A 15,964-nucleotide genomic window follows, 5' to 3' on the forward strand; every position below is an offset into this window, starting at 1 on the left:
ATGATCATCTTCCATCTGTACCGGGTCGTCCAAAACACGTTGACCACCATCTGTTGTTTGCCATTGATACATTAATTATGTCAGAACTATTGATGTAATCAAAAAGCATTCTCTAAATTTGTGAGGTTCGAATGTTTTATTCATTCGGGCTCTTGCAATATGTGAGCCGTCTTTGTCCAAGTTACTATTGCCATGTTCTGTCATCATAGTCTATGATGGCTTTTTTTTACGACTTATAATGTAGTCAACTCTTACGCCCCCAGAAAACACTAATATAGGAAGACCTTTCAAATCCTCAAAAACCATAGAATATAAACATCCACAGAAACGGTATCTCTGGAAAACAAACATCATGCGAGCACCTATTCACTCTTCCGTCAAGTCCTCACTTGAACCCCCAACTAAAAATCGTAGTATTCCTTTCGTAATCTCATTATATTCAGTATGTATATCCCTACTTTGACCAGGCTTTCAATTTTTAAGCCAGATCGGGAAAGGATATAGCTGTCCAAACTCAAATTGGTCACTATTGAAATACCTCCTTGGAGGGGCTTTGGATAGTGGCCACAACTCATCGTCAATTTCTTTTATATCTTGTTGAGGAAAAGGGAAGAACTAGTGGTACATAACAGCTCTGTGGCAAGTTAATAAGCAACCAGTAAAAGCAGCAAAGTTGTAAGTGCCATTCTTGTAAAGTGATCTAGGAGGACATTTGGGGGGAAAATATTTATGTGGAATAGAAATTCGGAATTCACATACAAGTTCCGGGCTTGGTCGTAAGAAACCCCTGGAATTTAGCGAAGTTCTTTGCAAATATATCCTGGGTGAAACAGACAGTTCGAGCAGTTGATCGGTGAGCGTATGGCAGGAACTGATTTTACCTTCCTGGCAAGATCTCATTGATGCTAGTAGGAATTGGTATGTGTTATACCGGATTTTGCGAATTTTCTCACCCATTTCCCAGAGCTAACCCTAAAACGGCGGTCATCAAAACTTACAACAATTATCTGCGCGATGGCTCTGTGGTAAAACGTAAATTCGATACCAACTTTAATGAGAGACCAGAAAACCAGTGTTGCATCTTCATTGTTTCCAGTGGTCAGCTCAAGCCACTGACAGAAAAGTCTTCAAACAAGACTTTCATATCCATTCTTTTTGGTGTGATGAATTAAAAAATCCTGCCCGAGGAACAAGCAAGACGTAGGAGTATTCTAGCTGTGGTAAGATATCATTCCCGTTGAAGATCGTGCTGCGAACTTGGATTTTGGACGTGCTTGCAATCTGTACACGCGGATGTAGGTATTCCTTCTTCTTCTCCCTTCAGTTTTGGGCGTCGATGAATAGGCACTACCTAATTATCTTAGGAATATTTTCCCTAGACTGAGGTGACACTGTGCCTCTAATTCAAATCAGTTTCTTGCGACTTCCAAGAAGTGAGATAAAGATATGACCTTGTAGAAAGTAATTCTTTCCAGACGTCGCATCTTGTATGACCTTTACACCTCCGATGCGGCTCATAGATGACTTAGGAACTTTCCTCTTATACAAACACTTTACACCTTTTGTACCCATGAGTATTCAAAAGGAGACTCTCAAGATACCTCCGGATAAATTAACTAGATTCGTTACATAATACATGATAATTGACAGGGGGGGGGGGCTGAAGTTTGAGAATTATCCAAGGTTGGCGCTTGTTTCACTAGCGAGATAAGTTAAGCGCGTCTCGGCGTCTTATTGATTGCTGAATCTCGAAAGTTTATCGACAAGTAGCAATACCTACCTTGCCACCTTCGAAATGGACGACCTCGAATCCCTTGAAATCCTTTCTTTGGTCCAGAGAGTGGCCTCTGAACTGCACAATCATCTTGGAATAAGTGATAAAACTCTCGCCGAATTTGTTATTGCGCAACGTGCAGAATGCAGTTCTCTCGAAGAATTCCAGAAGAAGCTCGAGGCAATTGGCGGAGACTTTCCTCAAAGTTTAGTTGAGAGTGTGGATCGCCTGGTTTTGACGATGCATCCGAAGTTCAAAGGTGGCAAAGGTAGAAATGGCACATCGGCTGAAAATGGGAACGTTAAAGTCGAAGAGAAAACAAAGGTCTTCAGAGGTCTGGCATTACCCGACAAGAAACCGGCATGGCAAGACGAAGACGAATCTTCGAACGACTACGCAACGAACGGAGCTGATGCAATTGACGATACCCTTGCATTATTAGAAGGTCTGGCACCAAAGGCGCAACCTGTCGATGATACCCTTGCCTTATTAGAAGGCTTAGCACCCACGGCGCAACCCGTGAAGCTTGAGAGATCAAACAGAAAACGAAGCAGAAGTCCAGATCAAGATTATGACAGAGGACGAAGTCGCAGAGATAGGCATAGATCCAGATCACGGTCCGGAGATGAACCAAGGAGGCGTCGAAAGCATGAACATGACGAAGAAGACGAATTTGGGAGGACGCGAAAGAGCCACAAAAGTAGTCGGAGGAAAAGAGAAGATGATAATTACAAACGACCACGCACCCCCGAAATTGACGATGAAGTTGTTCTACAGAAGATTTATGACGGCCATGTCACTAGTGTTAAGGATTTCGGTGCCTTCGTTAACATACACGGTGTAAAGGGAAAGGTTGATGGACTTGTGCATGTTTCGGCATTAGTGGAAGGGCAACGAGTAAATCATCCATCGGATCTAGTCTCGCGAAACCAACCTGTCAAGGTTAAAGTTATTAAAGTGGAGGGCAACAGAATCGGACTTTCAATGAAGGAGGTTGACCAAGAAACTGGGATGGATTTGGCTCCCCAAGAAAAGTTTCATTCTGGGGCTAATAGTGCTCCTCTTGGTAGCAAGAATGAGTATGGTTTAATTGATGAGCCTATACCAGTATTTGAAGGACAAATGTCGCGAAATTCGAGGAGGAACAAGAAGAGAATGACATCTCCTGAAAGATGGGAGATTCGACAACTGATCGCATCCGGCGTGGTAAAAGCATCGGATTACCCAGATCTAGACGAAGATTACAACGCGACACTGAACGGCGAGGGGGAAATGGAGCTGGAAGAAGATGTTGATATCGAGATTCGAGAAGAAGAGCCTCCTTTCCTGACTGGGCAAACGAAGCAGTCCTTGGAGTTGTCTCCCATCAGAGTCGTCAAGGCTCCCGATGGCTCACTTAATCGCGCTGCTATGGCAGGTACGACTCTAGCTAAAGACCGTAGGGAATTGAAACAACAGGAAGCTCAAGACAAAGCTACGGAAGATGGAGCGAAGGTTGATCTTTCTGCGCAATGGAATGACCCGATGGCGAATCCAGACCAGAGACAGTTTGCTAGTGATCTTAGAACTGCGAAACAACAAGCACCTAGTAGTGAAGTCGTACCTGCTTGGAAGAAGGCTACTCAGAATAAGAATGAACCTCTAGGTCGCCGCACGGATATGTCCATCAAAGACCAAAGAGAGTCGCTCCCAGTATTCAGATTCCGCTCTGAGTTAATCAAGGCTGTTCATGAGAATCAACTTTTGATCGTAGTTGGTGATACTGGTTCAGGAAAGACGACACAATTAACCCAATATTTAGCTGAGGCTGGTTTTGCTAACAATGGCATAATTGGTTGCACCCAACCTCGTCGTGTCGCTGCTATGTCAGTTGCAAAACGTGTCTCAGAAGAAGTTGGCTGCGAGCTTGGTCAAGAGGTTGGATACACTATTCGATTTGAAGATTGTACTAGTCCAGCCACGAAGATCAAGTACATGACAGATGGAATGTTGCAGAGAGAAGTACTGATGGATCCTGATCTAAAGCGATACTCTGTCATAATGCTGGACGAAGCTCACGAACGTACCATCTCCACGGACGTTCTCTTTGCATTATTGAAGAAAACGATAAAACGTCGACCAGATCTGAAAATCATCATCACATCTGCGACTCTTGATGCCGACAAGTTTTCGTCATACTTCAACGAATGTCCCATTTTCTCTATCCCTGGTCGAACTTTCCCTGTAGAAGTCATGTACTCAAGGGAGCCCGAATCTGATTACCTTGATGCTGCTCTGGTTACTGTTATGCAAATTCATTTGACAGAACCTCCTGGAGATATTTTACTGTTCTTGACTGGTAGTGAGGAGATTGACACGTCTTGTGAAATTCTTTACGAGCGTATGAAAGCACTTGGACCTAGTGTTCCAGAGCTGATTATCCTTCCTGTCTATGCATCACTTCCTACAGAATTGCAGAGTAAGATCTTTGACCCTGCACCACCTGGAGCTCGAAAAGTGGTGATTGCCACCAACATTGCCGAGACTTCTATTACTATCGATCATATCTATTACGTTATTGATCCTGGATTTGTCAAACAGAATGCCTATGATCCAAAACTTGGTATGGACTCGTTGATAGTTACCCCAATCTCCCAAGCACAGGCCAAACAGCGTGCAGGACGTGCTGGAAGAACAGGCCCAGGAAAATGTTTCCGTCTCTACACAGAAGCAGCTTTCCAATCTGAGATGTTGCCCACCAGTATACCGGAAATTCAGAGACAAAACTTGTCTACAACTATTTTGATGTTGAAGGCTATGGGCATCAATGATTTGCTTCATTTCGACTTCATGGATCCACCTCCAACAAACACTATGCTGACAGCTTTGGAAGAATTATACGCCCTTTCAGCTTTGGATGATGAAGGTCTTCTTACTCGTTTGGGCCGTAAGATGGCAGATTTCCCCATGGAACCATCTCTTTCAAAGGTTCTTATTGCAGCTGTTGACCTCGGCTGCTCTGACGAATTGCTTAGCATCGTTGCTATGATTTCTATTCCAACTATCTTTTACCGACCTAAGGAAAAACAAGCCCAGGCCGATCAGAAGAAGGCCAAATTTCATGATCCTCATGGTGATCATCTCACACTTTTGAATGTTTATAACAGCTGGAAGCAGAATAAATTTGCAAGTCCGTGGTGTTTCGAAAATTTCATTCAAGCACGAAGTATGAAGCGCGCAAAAGACGTACGTGATCAATTATTGAAAATCATGGAACGATACAAGCATCCCATTGTATCTTGTGGCCGGAACACAGATAAAGTTCGACAAGCACTGTGCTCTGGGTTCTTCCGAAATTCTGCTCGAAAGGATCCTCAGGAAGGATACAAGACTTTAATTGAAAGCACACCTGTATACTTACATCCTTCGTCCGCTCTTTTCGGTAAACAAGCTGAATGGGTCATCTATCATACCCTTGTAATGACGACGAAAGAATACATGCATTGCACAACGACCATCGATCCTAAGTGGTTGGTGAGTGCTGCACCAAGCTTCTTTAAGGTGGCGGATGCAGGGAAATTGTCAAAGAGAAAGAAGGCAGAGAGGATTCAACCTCTTCATAATAAGTTTGCTGGAGAAGATGATTGGAGATTGAGTGCACAAAAGAGGCAGGGTAGGAGCGGTGGAGGTGGCACTTGGGGTTAACAAGGGAGCTTATATGTTGATTGTACGATATGAGGACTTATGTGGTTTATTAGCTTAGATAGAAATGCAATGATATAATGGAATAATTATGATACCTTCAGGGAACATGTTATCATGTTGGTCAATTTTGTTTGACTTTTGAAAGGTAGTGAATATATTTATGATGTATTATTTGTTGGAAAAACAAGTGTTTGATGAAATATTCCTTAGTTTGCAAGTCTACTCTTAGTCATCATTCAATGTGATGTCTGTCAGAAGTTTTATAGAGGGTCGAATGTAGATTTGTATTGGCAGCAAATGTGATTATAGTATGTTATAGAATCCTTCCAGCAATTCTCATGGTCAATTTCCATGCCATCTTCATCACTCAAGGCTATCTCACATTGTTAACAACCTTTTCAGCAGCAGACTTGATGGCAGATTCGGTAGCAGGTTTCGTGGTAGGCTTTGCAGCATTTGATGAATGGTTAGAGATTTCGAGAGGAGGATTAACAGCTTCGGAATGGTGATTGGCAGTTTCGGAATCATAATTGGCATTTTCGAGATTAGGTTTAGCGGCTTCGAGTGATTTTTTGGGCAGCTCCTTTTTCAGCAGCTCCTTTATCAGCAGCAGCAGCAGCAGCAGCAGCAGCAAGCTTGGCAGCAGCCTTGCGTCTTTGTCGGCGATTCTAAATAATCTATTAGCATGAAACGAATGAAAAATGAACTTGAAGGAACTGTAGCTTACGGGACCACGTCGAATGGGGGTTACAGAAAGATTTACAGTAGAACCAGGGCCAACATTTATCTACAAAACAACCAGTTAGTGGCGAACGCAGTCATAAGAAAGAATGTTAAACTGACAACTTGTGGGACAGGCCCATGTTATCGAAAGATGATGCATATATTGAAGACGAGGACTTGGAAAAGGCAAAATCTGGCACGGAAAATTGTTGGATGGGTAGCATGAAGAAGAAGAGAAAGGGAGTAAAAGGAATGAAGGAGAGGTGCTATACTTCGGTATTCCTAGTTCTGAGCTAGTCGACTGCTCTTACCCTGAAAGATGCCGGTCTCATAGAGTTTGCCAAATGAAGAAGTCGCGTTCTGAGATCCTTCTACCAGCACCTCAAATCAAGTGCCGACAGTCATTCAGTTCATCAGGTGATCAAAAGGAAGATTCTTCTACCTAGTAGATGAATGAATCTGACTGCGAAATAAATCTTCATGCTATCGTTGGATTTGATGATAGTTTTAGTATCACAACTTATGATTTCCTAGACTTTGCGCAGTCCTTCACGCGAACGGATTAGACTATGGATCAAAATGAGATTTCCAAGCATTTCAATGTCACATCCAGCTTGGACCATCAAAAGAATTTGATTGTTAGATTCGGATTGGAATATTGAAAAATGCTATAAGTCTTTGCTTGGCATGCAATTTATTCTGTTCATTGCGGGAGCAACACGTAAACTCGTTTGATTTATCAAGCCTTCATTGAAGCATTTATCAGAGCTGGGAAACCATTCAAAGCTCATTTCAGGCATAAAGATGCACCCCCTCTATTCTTCTTTGAAATATGAAGTTGATGAAGAGAATGAGAATGAACAAGGCAGACATTCACAGATCTTACTTCCTTCCCGTGGTGCCCTCGATCGTACGTCGCAGCACTCGTCTTAGACTTGAAGTCCACAAGGCGAAGGTTGGTGTGGAGTTGAAATATCCCACTGCATCTTTCTCTAGATGAAGTAGAACTCTGATCAAGTTAACTTTAAACGCGCGTCTGAAAAGGAACTCAGTATAGTAGTGTCCAGGAGATGAGATAGTGTATATTGATAGAAGCTCGCAGTTAAAACTTGGGCCTGGTTGGCATGTTTGCTGAGGTTAACAATTAAGCCAGCTACCAATTCTTTTTTTTTTTTGAGGAAAATGCATGCTCATTTCAACTAACGTAAGATTGCCTACATTTCATAGAAATACGGCGGTATCCATCCCTCGCCACTTGGTTCATCCCCCAAGACAACCATGCACTACTATACTTTCTCTCCGCCACTTTCCGCCTTGAATTGCACCGCTCCTTCCAATCCTGATATCCACGGGTGTCTATCCTTCACGAAGCTTTCCCATTCTGGCGTCATGACTTTCTCGAAGATTCCCATCTTCAAAATGGTTTTGCCGGGATATGCTTCGGCTATTGATTGAATTGGGCTATGGATTTTGTTAACGATTTCATGTATAATTGGGCCTTGAGAAGGAAACTTCGAGGAACATATATATGGAGATATGAACTAGATATGAAATGAGCAACCTACTTTCCACAGGTCTTACAAAAGTGCCTCCTAACACATTTTCCGCTTGTGGTATCATAGTCTGCATATACATTCATATTCTCCGCCCCTTTAATGGTCACTTTTTCACTCTCGATTGCGAGATTACTTCCAAATGCTAGTCTCATTGTCAGCTGTTTTCTCACGAGTCAAGATGTTTCCACATACCCGAGGAAGCTGTCTTTCTACAATTCAGACAATGACATAAATGACCTCTTGGACGAGAGAAGAGCTCCGAATCGTTGATTGTTACGGTTACGGCGCCGCAGAGACATGTACCTTCCATCTTTTCGAGGGTTGCTTCTGAGATGCTAGATATGAGATTCGGATAAGAAAGGGGAGAGTATGAAATTTTGTCGAAAGGTGTGATGATAGCATTTCAATTGGTTTATACCTAGGTATGTATTTATGTTTCGTGTACTTCGTACAATCAATGTGTGCGGAATGAGGGCGGAATGGTATGCGGGGCATCGTCAACGTGTAACCGTTAGCGTGGGGTGATAGATATCTCCAGGATGGAGACAGTCTGAAAGTTGTTCTAGAGTTCGGAGATAGTGTTGAAATGATAATTCTTTTTAGAGATGTTTTTACTTCTTATCATTATCACCGATTTTTGTCATTGAACACGAATCTATATCGGGAGTTCTGGGGTAGATTGGTTACCAAGTGACGCTCCATGTAGTGATAATGACGAAGGCGAAAAATCTCGATTGCAGGATAGAAGGAGACTCCAGCTGGTTTTGGAACGGTACACCCCACAAGTACCGTCTGTATTTTCGTTCTTTGATATAAAGCCAAACAATTATTTAGTCCATAATTGTACATTAAGATTTGAGAGCTTTTGATCTATTCTTCTTGGCCATTTTACCCATGATCAGAAAACAGTGACGTGGCGTCTAGTATCAAAGCTCCCATAGCTTCAATGTACAGTTTTACTTGGGTGATTAGGTGCGTGGCTTTTCCGTTCATGTGAAGGGAGGCTCGTTATCCAAGGTGTATACGATGCTTGAAAATATGAACTCATGGTCGTAATCGTCATTATACGTTTAACAACATGCAAGGTTTTGAATTCGGTACGGCAAGCATTTCGGTAGTTCCGAATAGACAGGAACGTGTTGAAAGAAACAGAAATTACCCGAGAAGATGAAGGGGGAATGATCAGTCGCGAAATTGTTTTATCACTCCCGATTTTGCGATCTGCAATTTGTGAATTTGTGTGTAAAAATTAGATTCATTACTTTCATTAAGTTGGTCTTCCCCTAAAGTCATATATATACATGTGAAAGAAGTCAGATGACGACTTGTTGTACCTAACGTCCGTCCATCGACCACGAGATATCAAGATCTTGGCTAACAGTAAGATCCATTGATTGTAGGTGTAATAACACCTTGATCAACTAAGAGTTCCCATGACCAGTAGTCGGAAGTGATACCCTCTCCATCAACAGCAGCAGTGTTGTTAATCATCTTGACGTTCCAGAATGCGCTACCGGAAACATACTTCTGGTAAGCGTAAACTTGAGTATCGTGGATAACCTTACGTCCAGCAAGTGTATTGTTGTAAAGAGTCTGAAGAGACCATTCACCGATGAAAACAGGGAACTTGGAGTCACCTGCAGTGTATTCTGCTTGGCCACAGATAGCTGGGGAAACATATTGCGAATAAATACCGGCGGCGGCGAAGAAGTAGATATGGGAGTCAATGACGAGATTCATTCCAGCAGCGTAGAATGGGGACCAGAAAGTCTCCCCCAAGAAGCAGTCTTGCAGCATGACGGGGATTTTTTTGTTGACTTTACCGACACGAGTCAAGACACCGTTGATGTACGTGTTGATCCAGTTAGTACCGTTTGCCGTAAGCCCTTCACTACTAGCAAATGCTTCAAAATTATCGCTCGCTTCATTAATAGGAGCAATGGTGAAACCTTGTGGTTGACCAGAGCTTTGGATGAAAGTCAAAATAGCATCGATGGCCTTGAAGGAGTAGTCTAAGTTTGTTGCATTTTGGAACCACCCGCTATGTCCGAAAGCTTCACCGATACCCAAGGAGTTAACTCCTCCAGGAAGAGAGTGAAGACCGATAATGACGTGCATTCCATACTTCTGGATAGCATAGAGGGCAATATTTCGGAGATAGGTTTGTTGATTACCATGGTATAATTTGGAACCAGGAAATTTGATCCAAGCTGCATATGTAGTGGGAATTCGGAGCGTGTTTATGTTTTGAGCAGCGAGCTTGTCGATGTCGGCGGTGGTAATCCATGAAGCATAACGAGCCTCAAGGACTGGGCCACACTCAGCACCCAAAGTCTCGCATAGGCCCCATTCATCAATAGCGTCAGGTGCATGAGCATTCCACCAGTCTGGATCGTAGTTTTGTTCTCTAATGCTAGTGTTAGTTTATGTACACTTAAAAGAGAAAGAAAATGAGGTGGTCTTACTGTTCTAACCAAGCACCGAAATTAACACCATTTGCTTTGTATGTGGTCCAGTCAACGTAATTAGTGGACTTCTTAGTCCAGGCAATGTCATGGAGATATCGTTGGATAGAAAGTGCAACCTCAGGACAAGGAATGTTGCCATAATTCCAGACAGAACCGTGCTTTGAGGCATCGGTTTGGAGAGTAGCGCCGATCTTGGAAACAGCAACTTGGATATCCGATTTGACAGTGCTTACGACTGTGGTGACAACTTTGGCAATACCAGCTTCGAGAGCAAGAATATCACCGAATAAAGAGGGAGTAGGGGCAGCGACCGCCAAAGGAGCGACAGCCAAAAAAAGGCCTTTAGTGACACGCATTGTAAACGAATGTGATAATTTGGATAAAGAGTGGACCGGATACCAGGATACCAAAGTGAGTTTGGATGAGAAAAAATCTACCCCCGAGTCTTCAACGTTGTCTTTATATCTTTTAAAAGCAGGCACTCACAAATCAGGCCAAGAAATTCTTTCGTTTACGATAATGACTAGTCCACTGAGGATATTGTTATGACGGTGCCCATCCAGATCTGCCGTCACCATTTCTCCATTGATCCATGTTGAATTATTCTCCACGCTGGCTGTTAGATGGGGAAAAAGAATTTTCGAGCCATTTCAGAGGACTGTTCATCTGAAGGCAGTTGGTAATGACCGCCACTAGAGGTTGTGGAGTTGACTGAACCAGTATATCCTAGCACCAGGTGCCCGCTCGATCAGTTCAGGAACGAGTTTGGATAGGAAACATTGATTAAACGGGATGGTCTACCATTGCAAGGTCCGACTAATGCAGGTGGAAGATTGATATACAGTGATTAGTATTGTCAAAATTGTATGGAGTAATCTCTTTTGAAGATTCGCTAATGCTCCTAAGTAACAAAAAGAGTGATCCATTGCGCTACGTAGATTTCCTTCTTTCTTGGCAAAGTAATGCCAATGCACTTGCACTTCGCCGTCCACCTTACATGATGGACGAAACTTATTTGTTGGTTCTTAGTGTATGTTGCCTGCCGCAGTGCCGGGCATGCAATGCTTCTAGTCTTCTATGCTTCTATGAAGATGTGGAGTGCATTGGAGCTTCGACAAGGACATAAAAAACCGGTAGAGCGGGACATCAAACTCGTCAAAAGCAACCCCCTTTTAAAAACACCTTTGCTTTACAATAAAGCGATGCGGAAAGACAATTATGCTATATTAAATTTCTCAAGATCCATTAACTTTTATGCTTACCAAAATACTGTGCGAACATTTTTCCAAAATTTCATTAAATTATATGATATTCGAAAAAGGAATGTCAGTTCGCGGTTCCAGTATCTTGGTGAATAGCGGTATCAACTTCCGCCGATTTGTTTGCCGACCGTCCACTTCAGACTAACGTTAGTGGATGATGATTCCCAACTAACAGATGAACTAGGAGTGAAAAGTTACCTGCATCTTATCTACGGCAAGTTCTCTTTCCTACGGACATCGTATTCTTGCACTCCAGAATGTATGTCAACCATTACCAGTCCACTGGCAACTTCCGGTAGACCGAATGTTTAGTTCCCTTATGGCGTTCCCGGGCTAATAAAGCATTCTCGATGGTGAGTATTCTTAACCCAATTTTTGAATTCCATCGCTCAGCTGTGGATAAGTTCCTGTGTGGACTGGTCTACTCTAGCTACCTTGATTATGTGGTTCGGTTTTTTAGACTCCCAGGAGCGGCTGATGATGTTTATACTTATCCTTGAGCTATTGGCCTACTCAGTTACACGGGGAAGTGTGATAAAGCTCATTTAAATAAGTGTCCTACCTTTGTAAAGAGATAGATAGAAAGTTAAAGGTCGAAGGCGTTTTTCGAGACTTGAAGTCAAAAAACGGTCAAAATGTGTCAATCAAGCTTGATGGCCTCATGGATTAGACTTATCAGAGTCAAAGATAGATCCAGCCGTGAGTGATGAATGCCCAGAAAGAAATTGAATCGAGAACGTGAAACCTATTTTCATATAAGATCGACAAGACATTGCTGTGAATGGACCTTAAACGTCCACCTATACGAGATAAGGGAAGTTCTCTCTTTTTTACGGAATTCTCAGTTTGTCCATGCTTGAAAAGTGCAGTCCTCATTACTCCGTATATAAGCTTCTTTTGAAGCTTCAACTTGGTACTACCACCAATCTTGACAGTAGTCGATTCCCCCTGCATAAGTCGGGTTGGTAATTCTGAACTTGCCTAGAATTTCGCGATCGTGGGGCAAGAAATTATGGAGCAGTCGCAACTCCGAAGCTAGACGCACCTAGCACTGAGCCAAGATGGTAAATTACAAGAGGGCTAACCTGGTTTCCTTAGCAGCGGAGTCGCACAATTTCTCGTCGCACGAGTATCTGTCCAGTCAAATTTTTGCTTTGTCAGGTTTATATGGGTTGGACCCAATGGATAACATTGTCACGAGGGAAATGCAGATAGGTAGGCACGATAGGGACGTGCTAAATCCGCATTTCCTGAACACTCTGGCGACGATCTGGTCATATTCTAACATGCTCCGGAAGACTCAGTAGGATAGGAATGCCACATTGAATCCAATTGTCTCGTCAAAAAGGTCTCTGGGTGTGATGACTTGAGCTCACAAATAGTTATTGCCATTGTGTCCCCTGCACTGCACTCAGTGAGACTGCAATATCCTCAGAGCATCATCGGCGCTTAAAGAATAACTTTGTACGCACATTGCCAGTACTTACAACGCATCACTTCCAGTCACTCCGTCAACTCCCATTAAATTACCTCTTTCGTCATCTTTTTAGTCATACCAAAATACAAATCCAAGAGACAAAATTCAACAGCTCTAGATCGATTGCATTCCCTTAGGAGAAACCGCGACAATGGGCTTCATTTGGACTACGATTCTATTATCCTTCCTTACTCTCATACTATGGCTTCTACCTAAACTATATACCGCGCGGAATTTTTTCACGAAGTTATCAGCTCGTGGCTTGGTGAGTTTCTTCCCTTCTCAGAAGTGCGCAGTTACACTAACATCTCCTCTCAGCCAATGCCACCCCATAATTTCCTAGCTGGCCATCTTATCGAGCTAGCCAATGTTATGAAAGGTTTCCCAGCAGATGCACTAAAGGTATACCTTTTCGGTGCTCTCGCCCGCAAATACTCCAGTAATGGCGCATTCTACCTTGATCTATATCCTTTCGCAGCCCCATTCCTAGTCATCACTTCTCCGTTTCTCGCAAATCAAGCTGTACAATCTACTCCGATATCATATCGCAAGCCTGATGCTCTGAGAACTTGGTTCTGGAGCATCGCAGGTGGTATCAGTTTGTTTGATGCGGAATATGATGAGTGGAAGGATCTACGAAGTCTTTTCGCCAGAGGTTTCAGCAACAAGTATCTAACGAATTTGCTTCCTGGGATCATAGATGAGGTTGAAATCTATACAGAGGGGTTGAGAGAAAAGGCAAGGAGTGGGGAAATGATTCAGCTAGATGGGATTAATTTGAGATTCATGATTGATTCGATTGGGAATACCGCTTTGTGAGTTAATTCATTTCGCTACATTCATTGCACATAGAGATGGTTTGCGTGGAATGATAGAGTCAAAATAGGCGAAGTGAAACATTTTAACACAATCTAGGAACGCAAAGCTTAACGCACAGAGAGGATACAACCCTCTTGCAGACACCATGTTGAATCAAATCCAAAGTAAACTTGCGAATCAAGAAGTAAACCCTCTTCAATGGCTCAATTTTGTACGTCCGATTAAAGAGTGGCTCAATGGTCGGAAAATGGATGCGTATATCAACGTAGAACTCGACAAGCGCTTTGAGGCGTATACGCTATCTAAGAATTCCGAAACAAATGACCATTTGGACGACAAAGCAGGAACCTTTAAATCAATCATGGATCTGGTTATCGAGGACTACATGGCTGATCCTGCTCGGCTCAATGCAACCAGTCTTGACCAAGAATTCCGCACTATCGCTACCCGTAACATCCGACTCCTTCTCTTCGCCGGCCATGATTCAACTGGTAGTGCCATATCCTGGTGTTACTATCTTCTTTCTAAAAACCCCTCCACCCTCGAAAAAATCATTCAAGAACACGATTCGGTATTTGGAACTGACATTACCGCTGTTTCGAAACTCATTAAAGAGGATTCGACACTCATCAATCAATTGCCATATACAGCCGCCGTCATCAAAGAAACCCTTCGTCTCTTCCCACCCGCATCGAGTATTAGGCAAGGACTAAAAGGTGTGGACTTGGTTGATGAAGAAGGAAATATATATCCGACAGAACATTGCATGGTATACACGCTTCACTTGCCAATCCAACATGATCCAAAATACTGGACACGCCCAAAAGAGTTTCTGCCCGAGAGATGGCTTGCACAATCAGGAGATGAATTGTATTGTGGTATAAAAGGAGCTTGGAGACCCTTTGAGCTAGGACCAAGGAACTGCATTGGGCAGGCTTTGGTGATGATGGAGTTGAAGATTGTGTTGTCGATGGTGGTGAGAGAGTTGGATGTACGGGATGCTTATAATGAATGGGATGAAAAGTTCGGCGATAAGAAAGGTGTAAAAGAAATAGACGGAGAAAGATCATACCAGGTTGATGGAGGTGCTGCTCATCCGGCAGATAAATTTCCTTGCAGAATAAAATTCAGAAAGGGCGAGACACCGGCGTAGTAATTTCTTGCAAGCCGTTGCCATGACCATCTTGAACATCTTGTTGTTCTCTATATTCAGAGTTTCAAATGGTCCGGATCCCAATTCGACAATCAGAAACCTCCATTTACTATATCACATTAGATCATTCAAAGGATTTGAGATACTGAATTCGCTTCAGAGAATAGATTGCTTTATCAGATATTAAGAATTTACATATAATGTCTCAGACCAAATTATGGGGTTCCTTGTCCATGTCGTCTACGACGTAGGTTGGATTTTCGGGATTTTTCTTTTAGTCTCGCATATTTCAGGAAAGTGCGGCCTCCATCATTTCCAACAATCAGTGCTAGCCACCCAGAAAACAAGGATGCATGTTCTCAAGGCTGTTCTACTCAATAATATATGCTCTGAAGAACAGTCTAAGCTTGAAAATAGAAAGTGGTGAATCCTAAGGTTGATTGGATGTGTTGAAATTCGTTGCCAATTTTTGGCCTTCACTAGCTCAAGTCTATCAAAAATGATTCGCTATTCTCTCCCTGCCTCCTTATTTCTCTCTCCCTCTCTCCCTCTCCCTCCTCCTCTCTTCCTCTTTCTCTGTGTGTATGTGTAGGTTCATCCGAAGATTCTTAATTGATGCACAGTTCTCCTCCACGCCTAATAAGGCCTATGAAGGTGAACGTAACAATTGTTCATATTAGGTCATGATTAATTAGGTTCTGACTTAATAACTACTAGATACTACTAAGCATTTGAAGCCTATTGAGCCAATGCCATTAGCCTGACGCACAAATCCAATTATTGAAATCCTATTGGTCAGATCTACCTCTACGTACATCTCATATGCTGAGGATATCATCATATATATATTTCCCTTCTCGCTTTAAAATTACTTCTTCATTCTTCCTCCCTTCATTCTTCATTTATTCTTGATCTTTCTTTTATACCCGTTTTTCCATAACTTTTAATACACTAATATAACCCTTTGGTCTACACAGGATAAACCTCATTTCACAAATTTTTTACATTATTCATTTATCTCCAAATATATCACTGGGTGGTTATTTGG

At 42.6% G+C, this 15,964-nt stretch overlaps 5 protein-coding genes across 5 annotated transcripts, besides 1 other annotated feature; 2 read left to right on the plus strand and 3 right to left on the minus strand.

Moving 5' to 3' along the window:
* Positions 1–1,783: 1,783 nt before the first annotated feature.
* On the plus strand, positions 1,784–5,558 carry Bcprp2. Its single transcript, XM_001547641.2, has one exon. The coding sequence runs from the start codon at positions 1,796–1,798 to the stop codon at positions 5,456–5,458; it is 3,663 nt and encodes a 1,220-aa protein (XP_001547691.2). The 5' UTR covers positions 1,784–1,795; the 3' UTR covers positions 5,459–5,558.
* Positions 5,559–5,733: 175 nt separating this feature from the next.
* On the minus strand, positions 5,734–6,403 carry BCIN_12g06570 (hypothetical protein). Its single transcript, XM_024696584.1, has 3 exons — positions 6,302–6,403; positions 6,186–6,245; positions 5,734–6,126 (listed from the first exon to the last, which is right to left on the minus strand). Exons 1-3 carry the CDS (start codon positions 6,339–6,341, stop codon positions 6,062–6,064), a joined length of 165 nt encoding a protein of 54 aa, XP_024552395.1. The 5' UTR covers positions 6,342–6,403; the 3' UTR covers positions 5,734–6,061.
* Positions 6,261–6,341: a sequence feature (Short protein (BCIN_12g06570, ATZ56126.1) was converted to a misc_feature.).
* Positions 6,404–7,241: 838 nt separating the features above from the next.
* BCIN_12g06580 (hypothetical protein) lies at positions 7,242–8,119 on the minus strand. Its single transcript, XM_001547642.2, has 3 exons — positions 7,930–8,119; positions 7,747–7,879; positions 7,242–7,642 (listed from the first exon to the last, which is right to left on the minus strand). The coding sequence occupies exons 1-3, from the start codon at positions 8,045–8,047 to the stop codon at positions 7,468–7,470; spliced, it is 426 nt and encodes a 141-aa protein (XP_001547692.2). The 5' UTR covers positions 8,048–8,119; the 3' UTR covers positions 7,242–7,467.
* An 856-nt stretch (positions 8,120–8,975) lies between these two features.
* On the minus strand, positions 8,976–10,822 carry BCIN_12g06590 (hypothetical protein). Its single transcript, XM_001547643.2, has 2 exons — positions 10,203–10,822; positions 8,976–10,144 (listed from the first exon to the last, which is right to left on the minus strand). The coding sequence occupies exons 1-2, from the start codon at positions 10,559–10,561 to the stop codon at positions 9,112–9,114; spliced, it is 1,392 nt and encodes a 463-aa protein (XP_001547693.1). The 5' UTR covers positions 10,562–10,822; the 3' UTR covers positions 8,976–9,111.
* Positions 10,823–12,719: 1,897 nt separating this feature from the next.
* BCIN_12g06600 (hypothetical protein) lies at positions 12,720–15,315 on the plus strand. Its single transcript, XM_024696585.1, has 3 exons — positions 12,720–13,209; positions 13,263–13,759; positions 13,860–15,315. The coding sequence occupies exons 1-3, from the start codon at positions 13,096–13,098 to the stop codon at positions 14,914–14,916; spliced, it is 1,668 nt and encodes a 555-aa protein (XP_024552396.1). The 5' UTR covers positions 12,720–13,095; the 3' UTR covers positions 14,917–15,315.
* The last annotated feature ends 649 nt before the right edge of the window (positions 15,316–15,964 follow it).

This window comes from Botrytis cinerea, chromosome 12 (genome assembly GCF_000143535.2).
Source record: "Botrytis cinerea B05.10 chromosome 12, complete sequence".
NCBI classification, from domain to species: Eukaryota; Fungi; Ascomycota; class Leotiomycetes; order Helotiales; family Sclerotiniaceae; genus Botrytis; species Botrytis cinerea.

What these genes read in the sequence shown, in the direction of transcription:
- Bcprp2 (XM_001547641.2), top strand. Translation starts at nt 1,796, where the DNA reads ATGGACGACCTCGAATCCCTTGAAATCCTTTCTTTGGTCCAGAGAGTG.
- BCIN_12g06570 (XM_024696584.1), bottom strand. Translation starts at nt 6,341, where the DNA reads ATGCATCATCTTTCGATAACATGGGCCTGTCCCACAAGTT. An exon ending in ATGGGCCTGTCCCACAAGTT is followed by an intron (nt 6,246 to 6,301) that starts GTCAGTTTAACA and finishes GTTGTTTTGTAG; the next exon opens with ATAAATGTTGGCCCTGGTTC. An exon ending in CCCCCATTCGACGTGGTCCC is followed by an intron (nt 6,127 to 6,185) that starts GTAAGCTACAGT and finishes TAGATTATTTAG; the next exon opens with AATCGCCGACAAAGACGCAA.
- BCIN_12g06580 (XM_001547642.2), bottom strand. Translation starts at nt 8,047, where the DNA reads ATGGAAGGTACATGTCTCTGCGGCGCCGTAACCGTAACAATCAACGAT. An exon ending in TAGAAAGACAGCTTCCTCGG is followed by an intron (nt 7,880 to 7,929) that starts GTATGTGGAAAC and finishes CAATGAGACTAG; the next exon opens with CATTTGGAAGTAATCTCGCA. An exon ending in TTTTGTAAGACCTGTGGAAA is followed by an intron (nt 7,643 to 7,746) that starts GTAGGTTGCTCA and finishes CAAAATCCATAG; the next exon opens with CCCAATTCAATCAATAGCCG.
- BCIN_12g06590 (XM_001547643.2), bottom strand. Translation starts at nt 10,561, where the DNA reads ATGCGTGTCACTAAAGGCCTTTTTTTGGCTGTCGCTCCTTTGGCGGTC. An exon ending in TTCGGTGCTTGGTTAGAACA is followed by an intron (nt 10,145 to 10,202) that starts GTAAGACCACCT and finishes CACTAGCATTAG; the next exon opens with AGAACAAAACTACGATCCAG.
- BCIN_12g06600 (XM_024696585.1), top strand. Translation starts at nt 13,096, where the DNA reads ATGGGCTTCATTTGGACTACGATTCTATTATCCTTCCTTACTCTCATA. An exon ending in AGTTATCAGCTCGTGGCTTG is followed by an intron (nt 13,210 to 13,262) that starts GTGAGTTTCTTC and finishes ATCTCCTCTCAG; the next exon opens with CCAATGCCACCCCATAATTT. An exon ending in TCGATTGGGAATACCGCTTT is followed by an intron (nt 13,760 to 13,859) that starts GTGAGTTAATTC and finishes AACACAATCTAG; the next exon opens with GAACGCAAAGCTTAACGCAC.